The following is a 15,925-nucleotide window of genomic DNA, read 5'->3' on the forward strand; positions in this document are numbered from 1 at the left end:
ATGGCAACCCAGGGACCGCCACGTCCCCCACGTCCCCACCACCACCAGCACCTGGACCCGCACCAGGGATGGAGGCTGCTGGGCGAAGGACGAGCTGCCAGCCCGGCTGCCACCCCCCTCGGGCGCAGTTTGGACAGAATTTTCCAAAAAGGAGGAGATGGGTTCTCTTGGGGAGACACAAGGACAGAGCTCCCCTTGCAGAAGTTCGGGGATGCCACCCTGCAGAGCCCCCAGGAACCCCTCCATCCGGGCAGGAGGGAAGCTGTGCATGGCCAAGGGACCTCCAGGAGCTCCCCCCCACCAAGGGTGGCCACCATGAGATGAGGGCTGTAGGTAGGAAAAGGGGATGATGTTGCCTGTCCCCACCTTCAGGGCTGCTGACAGCGGGTGGTGGGACCCTGGGGACCGCAGGAAGCCAACAGCATCAGCCAAAGCAAATGCTCCCGGCAGCCGGGGGGGCTGGAAAGGGCTTTGGCAGAGCAAGGGGGGGGGGGCAAGGCAAGAGGGGCCTGGCAGAGGACAGTCACGGTGCAAAGGGTCAGGAGGAAGAGGTTGTGCCTTCAGCTGGGGTTTCCACACACAAACAGGAGCCAGAGAGAGCACAGGAGGGACTTGGGGGGGCTGTCCTCAGTGAGGTCGGGTCCCCAGACCCCCCAGTGCTGCCCACACTGTGGGTTATGGTGACAACCAGGGGTAGATGGGACTGTCCCTGGTCCACATCTGTCCCTGGTCCACCTCTGCCCCCACCAAATGCCCCCCTTTGCTGCCCCCCTCCCTGCTCCTCACAGCCCACGTGGACTCGAGCCCCTCGGGAGCAGCGAAGGGCTCAGATACCCCTCTGGATGGGGCACGGAGGAGCCTGGAGAGGGGCAGGAGGGTCATCACCAGGGCCTTGGGCAAAGGGGCTGGAGAATTCATGCTGCCAGGCTTTCATGGTGCTGCTCTGGGCGAGCCCCACCTCCAGCCTCCTCCTCCTCCTCGGGCGGGAGGAAGGTCACGGCAATATCACACGCAGAGGGATTAGAAGCCACTCACGTTGCTGATCTGATCCTGAGTCTTTTTGATTCTCTGCAGCTCCGGGGTGTCAGCCACCACGCTGAAGCCTTTCCCCTTGTTCTTCTCAAACTCCTCCTTGTAGCGAATCTGGGCGCAAAGGAGAGAAAACAGGTTTAAATATGGGGGAAAAACAAGGAAAACCAGATTTAACCACGGGGGGAAGGTGGTGTGCAGAACAGCTGGGTTCAGCAACAGACCCCCATCGTGGACCACGCTCTTCATGAGACGCAGCAGCTTCCCAACAGGGTCCTGCCTTGCTCAGGAGACACCCCCCCCCCCCTTGCCAAGGGCTGGAGCACACAAACAGCTTCCCGTGCATCTGCTGCTCTTGGTTCTCTTCCAACGGGGGCTGGGGGTGACTGGGATTTACTCTGCATTTCCTGTGGGTGACCAGCAGACCCAGGTCACGTACCATGGGGCAGCAGACCCACGGCAAGCCGCCCGCCGCAGAGCCCTGAGGGTTTTATGATCTATATCCCCCCCCCCAGGAGCAATCCCACGCCAGGGGACATCCAGCCACCTCTGGGAAGGAATACACCCAGAAGATCATAATGAAACCAGAGAGTGGAGGCTGGCGAAAGATGAGCATCCTTATTTCTGTTTGCCAGAGACTGACATCAGCATCGCTTCCCATCACACCCGGGAGTGGAAAAGTCACGGTTTTCTTTCCTTTTTTTCCTTTTTTTTTTTTTTTTAAAAAAAAACCAAACATAGCTCTACACAGCAGCTCCTGGGAGCAGCTCTCCCAGGAGGGAGCCAAACCAGCCCCAGCTGCGATGTGCTCCCCAGCCCTGGGGGGCTGCAGGGGCTGCCCCTGGTCCCAGCTGGGGACAGGGCAAAGGCAGAAGTTCGGGGATGCCACCCTGCAGAGCCCCCAGGAACCCCTCCATCCGGGCAGGAGGGAAGCTGTGCATGGCCAAGGGACCTCCAGGAGCTCCCCCCCACCAAGGGTGGCCACCATGAGATGAGGGCTGTAGGTAGGAAAAGGGGATGATGTTGCCTGTCCCCAACAGCAAAATGGGGCATTGCCAAGGGCTGGAGCACACAAACAGCTTCCCGTGCATCTGCTGCTCTTGGTTCTCTTCCAACGGGGGCTGGGGGTGACTGGGATTTACTCTGCATTTCCTGTGGGTGACCAGTGGACCCAGGTCACGTACCATGGGGCAGCAGACCCACAGCACCCCCGCCGCAGAGCCCTGAGGGTTTTATGATCTATATCCCCCCCCCCAGGAGCAATCCCACGCCAGGGGACATCCAGCCACCTCTGGGAAGGAATACACCCAGAAAATCATAATGAAACCAGAGGGTGGAGGCTGGCGAAAGATGAGCATCCTTATTTCTGTTTGCCAGAGACTGACATCAGCATCGCTTCCCATCACACCCGGGAGTGGAAAAGTCACGGTTTTCTTTCCTTTTTTTCCTTTCTTTTTTTTTTTTTTAAAAAAAAACCAAACATAGCTCTACACAGCAGCTCCTGGGAGCAGCTCTCCCAGGAGGGAGCCAAACCAGCCCCAGCTGCGATGTGCTCCCCAGCCCTGGGGGGCTGCAGGGGCTGCCCCTGGTCCCAGCTGGGGACAGGGCAAAGAGGCAAAGAGACAGGGCAAGAGACACCAAAGAACATCAGAGGGACACGAGAGACTTGAGTTCAAGGCAGAAACCTCCTTTTTTTGCTGGAAGCAATAAGAGGCAGAGGGAAAAAAAAAATAAAAAACAACAAAAACCCAACAAACCACTTTTGCTAGCTGGGTTAAAGAACATCTCTTGAACATCAGTGAGGAGGAGGGAGCAGCCTCGAGGTATTAACTGTGGGGGACGAGGAACCAAAGGTTACGGAGCGGGGACGTGGAGCCTGTGACACACACCCAGGCAGGGATATCAGGAGGGGGTGAGTCACCCCTGGGGACAGGGGGGATGTGGTTGTCCTTTATTTGCTCCGCTTTTAATAAAGGCTGGTTTTTTTTTTCTTGAGAGCTCCAGGGCGTGGGACGCGGCCCCCCCGTCCTGCCGGGGAATGCTGCTGGGAAAAAGTGGGATTTTCCTGTGGCCAGCCCCGAGGAGGGGACCCCGGGTACCAGCACCAAAGGCACGAGTTGAGGAGATGTAAGAAATTCAGGCTGGAAAGATAAAGAGCCACCGAGCACGAAGCTGGTCACAAGGCTAAAGCACTTCCCTTGAGAACTTCTGTATTTTTACCCCCCTCAATCCACCCTCCTCCACCTCCCTGGGGTTTTTTCACCCCTCTAACGTCCAGGATGCACGAACTTGGCCCTAAAAATCCTGCTGTAAGGGGATGCCTGACCGTAGAGGGGACCCCATCCAGGGGTCGTGGGGGAAGATGCTGGTACCAGGGGGCAGGTTGAACCCAAAACACACATCCAAGGCTGGAGCTGGGGTTCTTCCCTCGCCCCCCAGCACACCCAGCCACAGGAATCAGAGCACGGCACAAGCATTGGGGTGATGCTGGGAGGAAGCCAGGGACCCCAGGAGGCAGACACTGTCCCTGTTGCAATTTAATGGGATCCACAGCCATTCTGGGCTCGGGCACCCTGACTCATCTGGGTCCTGGGGAGCTGCAGCCATCGTCAGGGCTGAGTGAAAAGGCCGGAAAGGAGGGAGGAAATGCTCAGACAAGGCGCTTTTCAGCTTCTCCCTGCCCTTATATGGGCACTGGGCTGTGCAGGCAGGGTCGGGCAGGCAGGGTCGGGCAGGCAGGGGTGACCTGTGACCACCAGCCATGGAGGAATCCCACAGTCTGCCCTTGGAGAGGAACGAATCCTTGCTCCAGCCACGCTCCCGGGGTCCTGCTCCCCAGGAAACCACCCCCTCAAGTGCAGGGCACCCTGGGTGACACAGAGGGGGAGAAGCACACAGTTGGGTATGTCCCATCGTGCAAGTGGCCGTGGCAAGTACATCCTCCAGGGCAAGTGATCCCAGCTGGGAACTAGTCCATAGAGAGCCATCGCTCCAGCTGTGCCCTCCAACCCTCACCCCTGCTGCCTCCCATCCACACGCTGTGCCAGAGAGCGGGGTGATGCACACAGCCGTATCCACACCCCATCCCATAATACTACTAAAAAAATAAAATGGGATCCACAACTGATTTCCCCAGAGGAATTGTTCCCTCCGTGTCACCCGACGGCAGCCGGAGAACGGCCCTTCGCCATCGCAACCCCCCACGGGTCTCACAATAAACCCTCCTTGTCTCCACGTCCCTGGTGTCACCAGCAGCCGTTCCCTCCGTGTCACCCAAGAGAACGGCCCTTCGCCATCGCAACCCCCCATGTTCCCTCCGTGTCACCCGACGGCAGCCGGAGAACGGCCCTTCGCCATCGCAACCCCCCACAGGTCTCACAATAAACCCTCCTTGTCTCCGCGTCCCCGGTGTCACCAGCAGCAGCTCCCGGAGGGGACAGGAGCTGGGGACCTGCCTCCCACACCCCAGGAGCCTCCACCCTCCGGCAGGAAGGGCAGCACCCAAACCCACCCATTTGAAGAGTTTGAAAAAGGACCCATGGGAAGGGGAACCTGCAATTTTCTTGCCACGCGTGGGCTGTAAGAGATGGCTGCAGGCGCCGGAGCTGTCACTTTGGGGACCCATTTAGCCACACGAGACATCATTATCCAGCTTCTGTTCCAGTGACCGGAACAGAAGACGCCTTCTCAGCAGACACAAATAGCGGGAGCGACATGAAACCCAGCCACCTCGACACCCAGCTGTCCCACAGCCACCTTGCCATGGCCACCTTGACACCCAGCCACCCCATGGCCACCTCGGAACCCAACTGTCCTACAGCTACCTTGCCATGGCCACCTTGACACCCAGCTGCCCCATGGCCACCTCAGCACCCAGCTGTCCTACAGCCACCTTGCCATGGCCACTTTGACACCCAGCCATCCCATGGCCATCTCAGCACCCAGCCGCCCCATGGGCACCTCGCCATGGCCCCCTTGACACCCAGCTGCCCTACAGCCACCTTGCCATGGCCACTTTGACACCCAGCCATCCCATGGCCATCTCAGCACCCAGCCGCCCCATGGCCACCTCGGCACCCAGCTGTCCTACAGCCACCTTGCTATGGCCACCTCGACACCCAGCTGTCCTACAGCCACCTTGCCATGGCCACTTTGACACCCAGCCATCCCATGGCCATCTCAGCACCCAGCCGCCCCATGGGCACCTCGCCATGGCCACCTTGACACCCAGCTGTCCTACAGCCACCTTGCCATGGCCACCTCAACACCCAGCTGTCCTACAGCCACCTTGCCATGGCCACCTCAACACCCAGCTGTCCTACAGCCACCTTGCCATGGCCACCTTAGCACAGCCGCCAGCAGCTGCTCCGGTGGCCCCCTGGCTTTTCCAGGTGGTGTATTTTGGGTGGGAGGAAATATGGGATCAACCCCATCATGGTCACCCATGAGGACAGCAGCTCTCCAGCCCCACCACACAGCCGCCAGCAGCTGCTCCAGTGGCCCCCTGGCTTTTCCAGGTGGTGTATTTTGGGTGGGAGGAAATATGGGATCAACCCCATCATGGTCACCCATGAGGACAGCAGCTCTCCAGCCCCACCAGAGCTCTGCTCCAGAGGAACGGGCAAAACTGCTGGGGAGCATTGTTCCTCGCCAGGGAAGGACCCTGCACCAGTTAGAAACCAGCTCTCTGGTCTGGTTAGAAGCCATCTCTCTTCTCCTGCAGCTCCTCCAGAGGGACTGGGACTTGGGGAAGCCTCGTACCCAGGACCAAAGGCTCGACCAGGGCTGAGTTGGGCCAGGAAACGTGAGCCTGAAGGCAAGATATGACTGTTCACAGAACCCTCATCTTTCTCCACGGGGGATTTTACCACCAGCTCCACGTGCAGAACTCTGCCCGTCCCAGCAGCGCTCACCAGGATGCACTTTTCAGGTGGCACTTGAACGGGCAAAGCGTGGTGCAGAAGACCTCCTGCCAGGCTGTCCAGGGAGCCCTTCTCCACGAGCCTTCCCTTGTCTCAGCTCCAGTTCACCCAGTTTATTTGCAAGACCCAGCCCCGCTGCCTGCTCTGGAATGGCTGAAGTGCCCCATTCCTGTCCCTGGTGGGGGGTTTGCTCAGCTCCTGCAATTAGTGAGAAGGGGTTGTCATCAAGCCAGAGCGGCTGCCGGTGTTTTAGCCCCAGAGCTTCAAGAAATACAAACGCTTGGGCTTGGAAAACAGGAGACTCCCTTTGTAGGCAGAACAAAGGCAGCGAGGAATTAAGATCTTTATCTGGAGCGTGCTCAGGATCTCTCCTCCCCAGGGCTTGGGGCTCTTCAGCCTGGCAGTTTCCATCCCTTCAGCTTCACCACCTCCCTCCCGCTGCTCCCCAGCCCCTCTCCCACCACCCCCAGCAGCCTCCTCTCCCTCCCACTCGCCCCAGTCCTGGTTTGCAGTTCACCCTGGTGTGAAACCAGCGCTGAGAAGCTGGGGTGGTGGTGTCTGGCAGAGCCTGCCCGCACCCCAGCCCTTCCTCTGACACCTTCACATGCCATCAAGACAGCACTGAAGGCTCTTCCAGCCCTGTCCTGTCCCACCTCCAGCCCCCCAAAAGCCCAGGAGACCACAGGGTACTGGGCACAGCTGCTTCTCTCCCAGGTCCTGCTGGCATTTGAGTTGTAATGACCAACTTCTGGAGGTGCAGGCTTGAAAGAATACAGACACCCCCTCCCCTGGAAGGTTTGCCTCCAGCCCCCTCCTGTGCACCACAAGGAGGTGGAAGCCCCAGGAAGCTACAGAAAAAGCCCAGGCAGCTGAGCACAGTCCCTCCCCGGGGTCTCCTTTAATCAGCAACAACTAATGAAGAGCCTGAATTCATCGTAAAAAGCAGCGCTGGAGACTCCAGAACCACTCGCTGCAGCGAGATCTCGATTGTTACCATGGAAAAGAGACCGTGTCCCCTGAAAAACTGCTCCACGAGACACAAAGCCAGCCCTGGCTCCCAGTGTGAGTCCAACTGGGCTTGTGCAAGCCGGGGAGCCGTTGGGCAACAAGCCCCGAGGAAGAGACCTTGCAAAAAGGGGAGGTTTCAAAACTCGACGCCGGCCATGCGGGCACCGCCGGCTCTAAGAGGTGAGGTTTTGAGGTTCCCCATCCTCCTCCTCCATGGGGACGCGATCCCAGGCAATCTGCTTTTCAGCTCCCGGGACTCCCAGGTTGAGGGGAGGAGAAGGCAGGAAGGTGACGGCATCTCCCGCAGCCCAGCAGGGAGAGAGGAGAGCACCGAGCCCAAAAAATGACCGCTCGGCCCCGAAAACACCATGACAAATCCTGTGCCAAATCCTCCCTCCGCCCAGGCCCAGCGCCGACACGACGTCGAGCGGAGCCAGCACCCCCCTTGCTGACAGCCCCCCCCGCGGCCTTCCTGCCCCCTTTTCAAAGGGAAAGCGAAATTAAATGGATTTCCCAGAAGAGTCACCACATCCTGCGCTCTCCTGAGAGAGCCTGACTCCAGCCAGAATTGCCCCTGGATGTGTTTTCTCCCGGGGCTGCCATCCGGCCACGGCCCAGTCCCCCCAACAACAGCTCAGGGCACCATCCCAGAGGTATCAGCAAAGCCCCACAAAGAAGGGTCACCCACCAAAGCTGCCCATCTCTGGGCCAACCTTTGCCTTTCCAGCCCCTTCTCTGTGAAACCAGCACTCATGTTTCTGTTCTCGAGGTCTTGGAGTGGGAGAAGGAAACCTGGGATTGCTCCTGGGACCTCCCCTCTCCCCGAGGGACCGGTTCCCACCACATCATCAGGAGTTATGGGTGCAAGAACCCAACCCACAGCCCTGCGTGGAGGCTGGGGACTTCTGCTGATCCAGGGACACCTCCAGGGCATAAAACGGGGCACGTCCAGACAACTCCCTTCTCAAACAGGCTCCGCTCTTCCCACTAGAGAGAGAAACCCTTATCTGGGCCAGCCCTTATCCCTTCTATCTGTTTACTTCTCCTTGCCAGAGCTTTCAAGCCCTACAAGACATGGGTTCACCCCAAATACTCGCTCAGAGTGTCAACGCCTGTCCAGATGGGGCCCTTTCCCAATTTCTCCTGGTTGGGAGCTGGGAAAAGCTAAACTGGTGTGAGGCACGGACTGGGAGCAGCAGTGCCCACCTCAGGGAGGTTATGGATTGTTTTCTCCCGGGGCTGCCATCCGGCCACGGCCCAGTCCCCCCAACAACAGCTCAGGGCATCGTCCCAGAAGCGTCAGCAAAGCCCCACAAAGAAGGGTCACCCACCGAAGCCGCCCATCTCTGGGCCAACCTTTGCCTTTCCAGCCCCTTCTCTGTGAAACCAGCACTCATGTTTCTGTTCTCGAGGTCTTGGAGTGGGAGAAGGAAACCTGGGATTGCTCCTGGGACCTCCCCTCTCCCCGAGGGACCGGTTCCCACCACATCATCAGGAGTTATGGGTGCAAGAACCCAACCCACAGCCCTGCGTGGAGGCTGGGGACTTCTGCTGATCCAGGGACACCTCCAGGGCATAAAACGGGGCACGTCCAGACAACTCCCTTCTCAAACAGGCTCCGCTCTTCCCACTAGAGAGAGAAACCCTTATCTGGGCCAGCCCTTATCCCTTCTATCTGTTTACTTCTCCTTGCCAGAGCTTTCAAGCCCTACAAGACATGGGTTCACCCCAAATACTCGCTCAGAGAGTCAACGCCTGTCCAGATGGGGCCCTTTCCCAATTTCTCCTGGTTGGGAGCTGGGAAAAGCTAAACTGGTGTGAGGCACGGACTGGGAGCAGCAGTGCCCACCTCAGGGAGGTTATGGATGGAGGGAAGGGCAAACAGAGCTGAGATGGGCAAGACCCAAGAGCGGGGAAACCCCAAACCCACCTCTCCCTCCTTTGGATGTAGGAAAGCACCAAAGCTGCCCATCTCTGGGCCAACCTTTGCCTTTCCAGCCCCTTCTCTGTGAAACCAGCACTCATGTTTCTGTTCTCGAGGTCTTGGAGTGGGAGAAGGAAACCTGGGATTGCTCCTGGGACCTCCCCTCTCCCCGAGGGACCGGTTCCCACCACATCATCAGGAGTTATGGGTGCAAGAACCCAACCCACAGCCCTGCGTGGAGGCTGGGGACTTCTGCTGATCCAGGGACACCTCCAGGGCATAAAACGGGGCACGTCCAGACAACTCCCTTCTCAAACAGGCTCCGCTCTTCCCACTAGAGAGAGAAACCCTTATCTGGGCCAGCCCTTATCCCTTCTATCTGTTTACTTCTCCTTGCCAGAGCTTTCAAGCCCTACAAGACATGGGTTCACCCCAAATACTCGCTCAGAGTGTCAACGCCTGTCCAGATGGGGCCCTTTCCCAATTTCTCCTGGTTGGGAGCTGGGAAAAGCTAAACTGGTGTGAGGCACGGACTGGGAGCAGCAGTGCCCACCTCAGGGAGGTTATGGATGGAGGGAAGGGCAAACAGAGCTGAGATGGGCAAGACCCAAGAGCGGGGAAACCCCAAACCCACCTCTCCCTCCTTTGGATGTAGGAAAGCACTGGAGGATGGGGAGAAGGTTGGAGGATGGGGAGAAGGTTGGAGGACGGGGAGAAGGTTGCTGGTGTTTCTGTTCTCAGGGTCTTGGAGTGGGAGAAGGAAACCAGGGATTGCTCCTGGGACCTCCCCTCTCCCCGAGGGACCGGTTCCCACCACATCATCAGGAGTTATGGGTGCAAGAACCCAGCCCACAGCCCTGCGTGGAGGCTGGGGACTTCTGCTGATCCAGGGACACCTCCAGGGGATAAAACGGGGCACGTCCAGACAACTCCCTTCTCAAACAGGCTCCGCTCTTCCCACTAGAGAGAGAAACCCTTATCTGGGCCAGCCCTTATCCCTTCTATCTGTTTACTTCTCCTTGCCAGAGCTTTCAAGCCCTACAAGACATGGGTTCACCCCAAATACTCGCTCAGAGTGTCAACGCCTGTCCAGATGGGGCCCTTTCCCAATTTCTCCTGGTTGGGAGCTGGGAAAAGCTAAACTGGTGTGAGGCACGGACTGGGAGCAGCAGTGCCCACCTCAGGGAGGTTATGGATGGAGGGAAGGGCAAACAGCTGAGATGGGCGAGACCCGAGAGACCCACACCCCAAACCCACCTCTCCCTCCTTTGGATGTAGGAAAGCACTGGAGGACGGGGAGAAGGTTGGAGGACGGGGAGAAGGTTGGGTGATGGATGGGGTGAAACAGGGTGGCCCCGGGCGAGGAGGGACCCACGCTCTCACCTGGCTCTGGAGCTCGCTCTGCTGCTTTAGGCGCAGGTTCTCGGGAGTGTCTGCCACCATGGTGAAGGGCTGCTTCGGGTAGTGTCTGCAGAGAGAGGGACATCATTAAGCACAATATTCCTACAGGACACGGCCACACACACTTTGCCACCCACCCCAGGACCACCAGTCCCCAGCAGAGCTGGCCCTTTTCCCACCTGCCCCCAGCAGATACCCACTTCTCACTGGGTTCTCCCCCAATCTCAACGCATCAACTTCAGTTAAACTTCAGTTTCATCAAAGAAAAAGAGGAAGGGGAGGTTTTCTTTCCCCCCAGGAGATGAAGCCATTGAAGTTTGGTGCCTGGAGAGACCTTAACACATCTTCAATTTTTCATTAAGCACTCCTCAGGGCAACATGGTTGGAGGTTTCTCTTCCACAGGAGTTAAACTGGGAGACCCAGACTGGGTGGCAGGAACAGATTGCAGGACTTAAGGGAAGTTTCTGCCCAGTGCAGGAGAGGGGATGGGAGGCCCAGAGACAGCACCAGCCCCGTTTCACACCGAACACGCGTGGCATCAGGGCAGCACCTCACCCCACAGCCCAGTTCCACTTTCAAATAGATGTGAGAACTTGCACAAATTCTCTTGCAAAGGCCCTTTCACTCAGAAGCTCCTGGGAGAGGGGACCAGGGTGGAGGAGTCCACTGGAAAGGGACTGCAGCTCCTCGCCGAGGACAACCTGGGGGGGTCTCACTCGCTTGTGGGGATCCGAAGGCTCTGAGCCTGCGATCCCAGGGCTATCACACACCATGCAGCTTCCACTTCCCACCTCTCCATCCATGTAGCCCAACCAGTGGCTGATCCAAGCCCTCACCTGGCAACTACACAGCAAACCACGGGGTGGTTGTGGCTCCCATCCCTTCCCAGATCCCATCAAAGGGGGCTCTGTGGGTCTGGAGAAGCCCCCGGGCTGTGCCTGGGGAGCTGGTGTGCTCCAGCACCAGCAATTATCTATTTACAGCATCAGCATTAGCACCTCTGTCCTCGGCTGATCCAAATGTGGTCAAATGAGGGTAAATGAGCAGAAAGGCAGCGGCAGGGAGGGGGGTGTGTGGTGGTGGTGGCTGGGGGGGGTGTCTGGTTGAAAGCTGCTGCCGTGGAGGGACAGCCACTGACAGGCAACCACAGACCTGCAAGAGCAGCACATACCTCAGAAAAAAGCAGCAACGCAGGAAACTCAAGAATAAAAATAGCTGCCTCAGCCACGCTGAAAAAATAAAGAAACACATCCCCCCACCTCCCCACCCCCCCCATCACACACAGAAACCCAACAAGGCAGATGTGGTTTGCAGAAAGGGGAAAAGACAACTCAGCAAGCAGCAGCTTGCTGCCTGCTCCCCCCCACCACCAACCCTGGGCCAGCAGGGGAGGGGAACCCCCAACTTCCCCCCAAAAATACACCCCCACCTCCCTGGCTCTGGGTCTGATCCTGCTGCCACCACCATCCCAGCCCCCTGCTGCTCCAGGGAGGTGGGAATCAGCACCAGGGTCCCAAAGGAAGGGGGGGAAACATCCTTTGGGGGGGGAAATACCCTGCCCACCCCCAGCACACACATTGACAACCATCCCACCAGCATCTGATGGGCATCGGCCACAGGACCATCCCTCATCCTCCACCGGTGGGTAAGGGAGCACAGAGGACACAGCTGCACCCACCCCAAAATAAGCCCAAATTAACCCCTCCGTGTCCAGCCATAAAGGAGAAGAATCAGTTTTACACAAACAAGAGATCACCCACTGCTTGAGGGATACGGTTTAATCTCTGTTTAGATTAATCTGATTAGGGGGGATATAATAACGTGCGCTCGGGCTCCCTTCCCCGCTCCCTCTGGGCACCGGGATGTCGAGGCGTCTCACTGGGACACGAAACCACGGCAGATATTTCATCAAGCTACTGCCTGCAGCAGAGAAATCCCTGCATTAAGACTCCAATAATAATAAAATCCAATTCTCCAAGGAGGGGGGGGGGGATTCCTGCACTCACCAGGATCAACAGACACCGGGTGGACACCACATTGCAGAACTAAGCAGGGGTTTATTATATTATTATTATTATTTAAGTGATTTTGATGTTTTGGCCACCACTCCTGCTCTCCTGGCTGGTGGCACGTGGGTGTCCAGGTCAGGGCTACCAGACACTTGGGGAAAGGCTTGGCTACTGCCACCAGCACAGAGTTGCCCTGGCAAGTGACATTTTTAGAAGGCACAAACCAGCCTAAGACACCTCAGGACCAAATCCCCACCAGCTGCTGTCTGCGGGGATGGGGGACCCGGAGCTGGGGGGGCTGGGTCTAAATTACACTGGCCCAGCCTGGCCTCTGGTTAGCCCAGGTTGCTCCTGGAGAGGCTGCTGCACTGCACTAATTGCTGGGTTAATGCGTTCATACCTCAAAGAGGCAGCATCATTGGGGGGAGGGAGGGGGAAGTGGGCTCTTTTATCACCACAAAGAGGACAAAAAAGTCCTTTTTAGTGGCCAACAAGCTTCGGTGGCCAGGATGGCTTGTGTCAAAGGAGCCTGGAATGAATGGTCCTTCCTCAAGGGGTGCTGGGTCACTCGTGGGGACGACTCCTGTGTCCTCCTGGAGGGACACGTGTGATGGCAACCGGGGGGCCAGTACCTGCTGGGCAGGGTCAGGAGCCAACCCCACCATCAGGAGAGGGGCATTTCTTCTGTCCAAGCCCAGGTGTCGTTAGGCAGCTGCTGGGGGAGCTGGGGCTTAATTAAGAGCAGCCTTAATCCAATAAGTGCTCTACCTCAGCTTACAGGGGCAGGAGAGGACAGTCCCGAGACTCCTCTTGTTTTACCCGAATCGCCGCTCGCATCCTGGAGCCCTTTCCTGAGTTTCTTGGAAGTCACCGCCTGACTCATTCCCAAGGTCAAAGAAAACAAAGCCACCTTTTTAAGTACAAACAGCTCAAACTCCCAAACGGGTCACCGATTCTCCCTTCCCAGATCGGGTCTGGGAGGCAACAGGAGGCTGCACAGAGCAGCCCCAGACCTGCCAGGAAGGATGGGGATGGAGCCCCTGTCCCGGGGGTCCTATGGGGACAGCCAAGTGCCATCACCCCCACCCGGGGTCTTCTCAAATCCAGAGGATTTTTCCAGCAGCAGCTTTTATGGAGATCCCCAATTTTACCAGCCCCATCCCCCGAGGGGTGCAGGGAGATACGGCTCCCGTGAAGGGTAAATTCCATTTTCCAGCGGCGTGCACCGCCAGGCAGAGCAGCATTTAGGGCTCAGTCATGGCCCAGGAGCTCCCCGTACTATCTGCCAGCCGAAATCACCGCGTTGCCATGGCAACCGCATCCCATGCCCCGGGCATGCTAATAACGCTCGGGAGAAGCCGAGTCCCCGGCAGCAGCCTCCAGATAGAGGGAGGAGGGAAGCCCCAGTCACTGCGAGGGTTGGAAACCCAGAAATTCATCCCCGTGGATCTTAGAGAAGCTGAAAAGCCCTGCTTGTAGGGGGAAAAAAAAATAAAATATAAAAATAATGTGAAAACCAGCTCACAGCCCTATTTATTTCTCACATTTATGGGAACACTGGAGTCACAGCGGGCTGTGCCCTGCTACGGCCTCATCCTGGAGAGGAAGAGAGAGCCATAGACCACACAGACCCCCCCCAGAATTAGGTTTCCTGCCTCTGATAGATTTTTGAGGAAACCTCCCAAGGATTTGGGGGCAGCTTTTCACTCGGCCCCGAGCCCCCGCGGGGCTGTCAGGAGCAGGCAGGAGCAATCTGTCCATCTGCATGAGGATGTGACACCCAAGTTGAGCCTTTTCCTCCCCAGATTAGGCATCGCTTTTCTCCCCCAGCCCTAAGATCTGCCCGGGGGGGACCAGGCATTTCAGCCCTTGGGGAATTTCACTTTTTTTGGGGGGGGACTTAAATTCCAGGGATTCCCAATGCAGGGACAGCCCCCCCGGCCACCAAAACCAGTGCAAACACAGACACCCATCTCCTGGCCACACACCAGAGAGGGGGAAAACCATCCCATCCCCCCCCGTACATGAGAATCAGCCACAGCAACAGTCAGCAATAAATTAAACCTTAATGAGAAAGGCAGCGAGTGCATCGCCTTGGGTCGGGAGGTGTGTGCGTGGGAAGGGGGCACGGATGGGCTGGTCCCTCCGGGTGTGGGGTGGGTTATGGGGGAGCAGAGCCAGTTCCCCCCCCCCTTCCTTGCTCCCAGCCAAGGCTGGGGAAGGAGCAGAGCTGTGGGTCCTCCCCCAGCGTCACCATAAATAGGTCTTGGCTGGGGAAGGGTGTTTATTGCTCAACCTGCTCAGGTTCCTTCAGAAGCAGCACCAGCAACACACACCAAATCCACCAGGAAAAATTACTGGAGAGTCACCTGCACCAACGGGGAACGGAGCCAAAGCTTCCAGGACTGGAACCAGCAGGAATTTCAGTGCCCATCACACCACAACCGGGGTCCGAAGAGGAAGGAAAAGGCTTTTTGCCAACAGCTGCAGAAGGGATTGTGCTGCAAGAGCTCATCCTGCCACTGCCAGGGGGTCCCCGTCCAGTGTCACACTCGTGTGCGCTCCCCTGACACGTGCACACCTGCCCTGACACCCTTCACTTGTTTCCTAAACCCGTGCAACAGGCAGAGAACCCTGCAGGGAACAGAAGTGGCTTTAAGGGAAGATGGAGCCCTGAAGGGCCATTAGGAAAACCCTCCGGGCTCCAAGGATTCGGGCAGAGAAGACAAATGGGGGGAAACGGCTCCAAACCATCCCTCTTCTGACAAACTGCAAGGAAATAATTAGTCCCACGCACCCTCAGACGTGACATTTGTGTAAAGTCTGCTGCTAAGTAATAGCTGCTGAGGCAAAACCAGTAACCTTTCGAGAACAAATGAGAACCAGGGAGGGAAAAATGACAAAAAAAAGCCACCCGTGTGAGCTACCTGTCGGGAGGTGCCGCTGGTTCCTGATGGTACAACAGGATCCAAACGCTTTGTCCCCACTTTGGTAGGAGCATCGCTGTGTTTTCCCCTTCCCGAGGGTGCAGGACGAAAGGAGACAGGTTTTGGTGGGTCTCAGGGACAACTTTGGTGCTGTGGCTGAACCAGAGGGTGCAGAGCCCGGGCAGGAGAGCACCCACCGAGCCCCCACCACCCCCAGGGCTGCTCCATCAGCTGGGGCAGACGGGGATTATTTTAACAACCAACATCATCGAGGGGCAGAGCTGCCAGACGGCTGGGGATTGGCCTCGCACCTCGGGGTCTCTCCTGGCAGACACTGCTGGCATCCATCATCCATCCCCTGCCTGATTAGAGAGTTTAATGAGCGGGATATCCCTCCCCCCTGCCCCATATCCATCCCCCCCCCCCAACTCCGCCGCAGGGGGGCTGCTGTCAGATTAAGCCAAGCGACACGAGAGTATGTGGGGCAGGGGGACACGTGATGGAGCCAAGGGCTCGGCGGCATCGCAGCCTCGCCTGGGGGCTGGCAGGGGAAAAAAAATATATAAAATAAAATACCCTCTTTAATCTGCAGCTCCACCAGGACCTGGGGTGATTACACCCACCAGGAGAGACGTGAAGAAAAGTCACCCCAGATTTCACAGGAGTCACTGAAGAGCCACAGCTGAGGTTGGGGGGGGGGGGGC

At 57.7% G+C, this 15,925-nt stretch overlaps 1 protein-coding gene across 1 annotated transcript in view; it reads right to left on the bottom strand.

Moving 5' to 3' along the window:
* LASP1 (LIM and SH3 protein 1) overlaps positions 1 to 15,925 on the bottom strand; it is a 43,040-nt gene that overhangs the window by 3,906 nt on the left and 23,209 nt on the right. The window contains exons 2-3 of the mRNA XM_014957947.1: positions 10,267 to 10,351; positions 1,036 to 1,143 (exon numbers count right to left, since the gene is read on the bottom strand). Of these exons, the coding sequence (XP_014813433.1) occupies positions 1,036 to 1,143; positions 10,267 to 10,351 (193 nt within the window). The remainder of the gene's footprint in view (positions 1 to 1,035; positions 1,144 to 10,266; positions 10,352 to 15,925) is intronic.

This window comes from Calidris pugnax, unplaced genomic scaffold, assembly GCF_001431845.1.
Source record: "Calidris pugnax isolate Ruff unplaced genomic scaffold, ASM143184v1 scaffold337, whole genome shotgun sequence".
NCBI classification, from domain to species: Eukaryota; Metazoa; Chordata; class Aves; order Charadriiformes; family Scolopacidae; genus Calidris; species Calidris pugnax.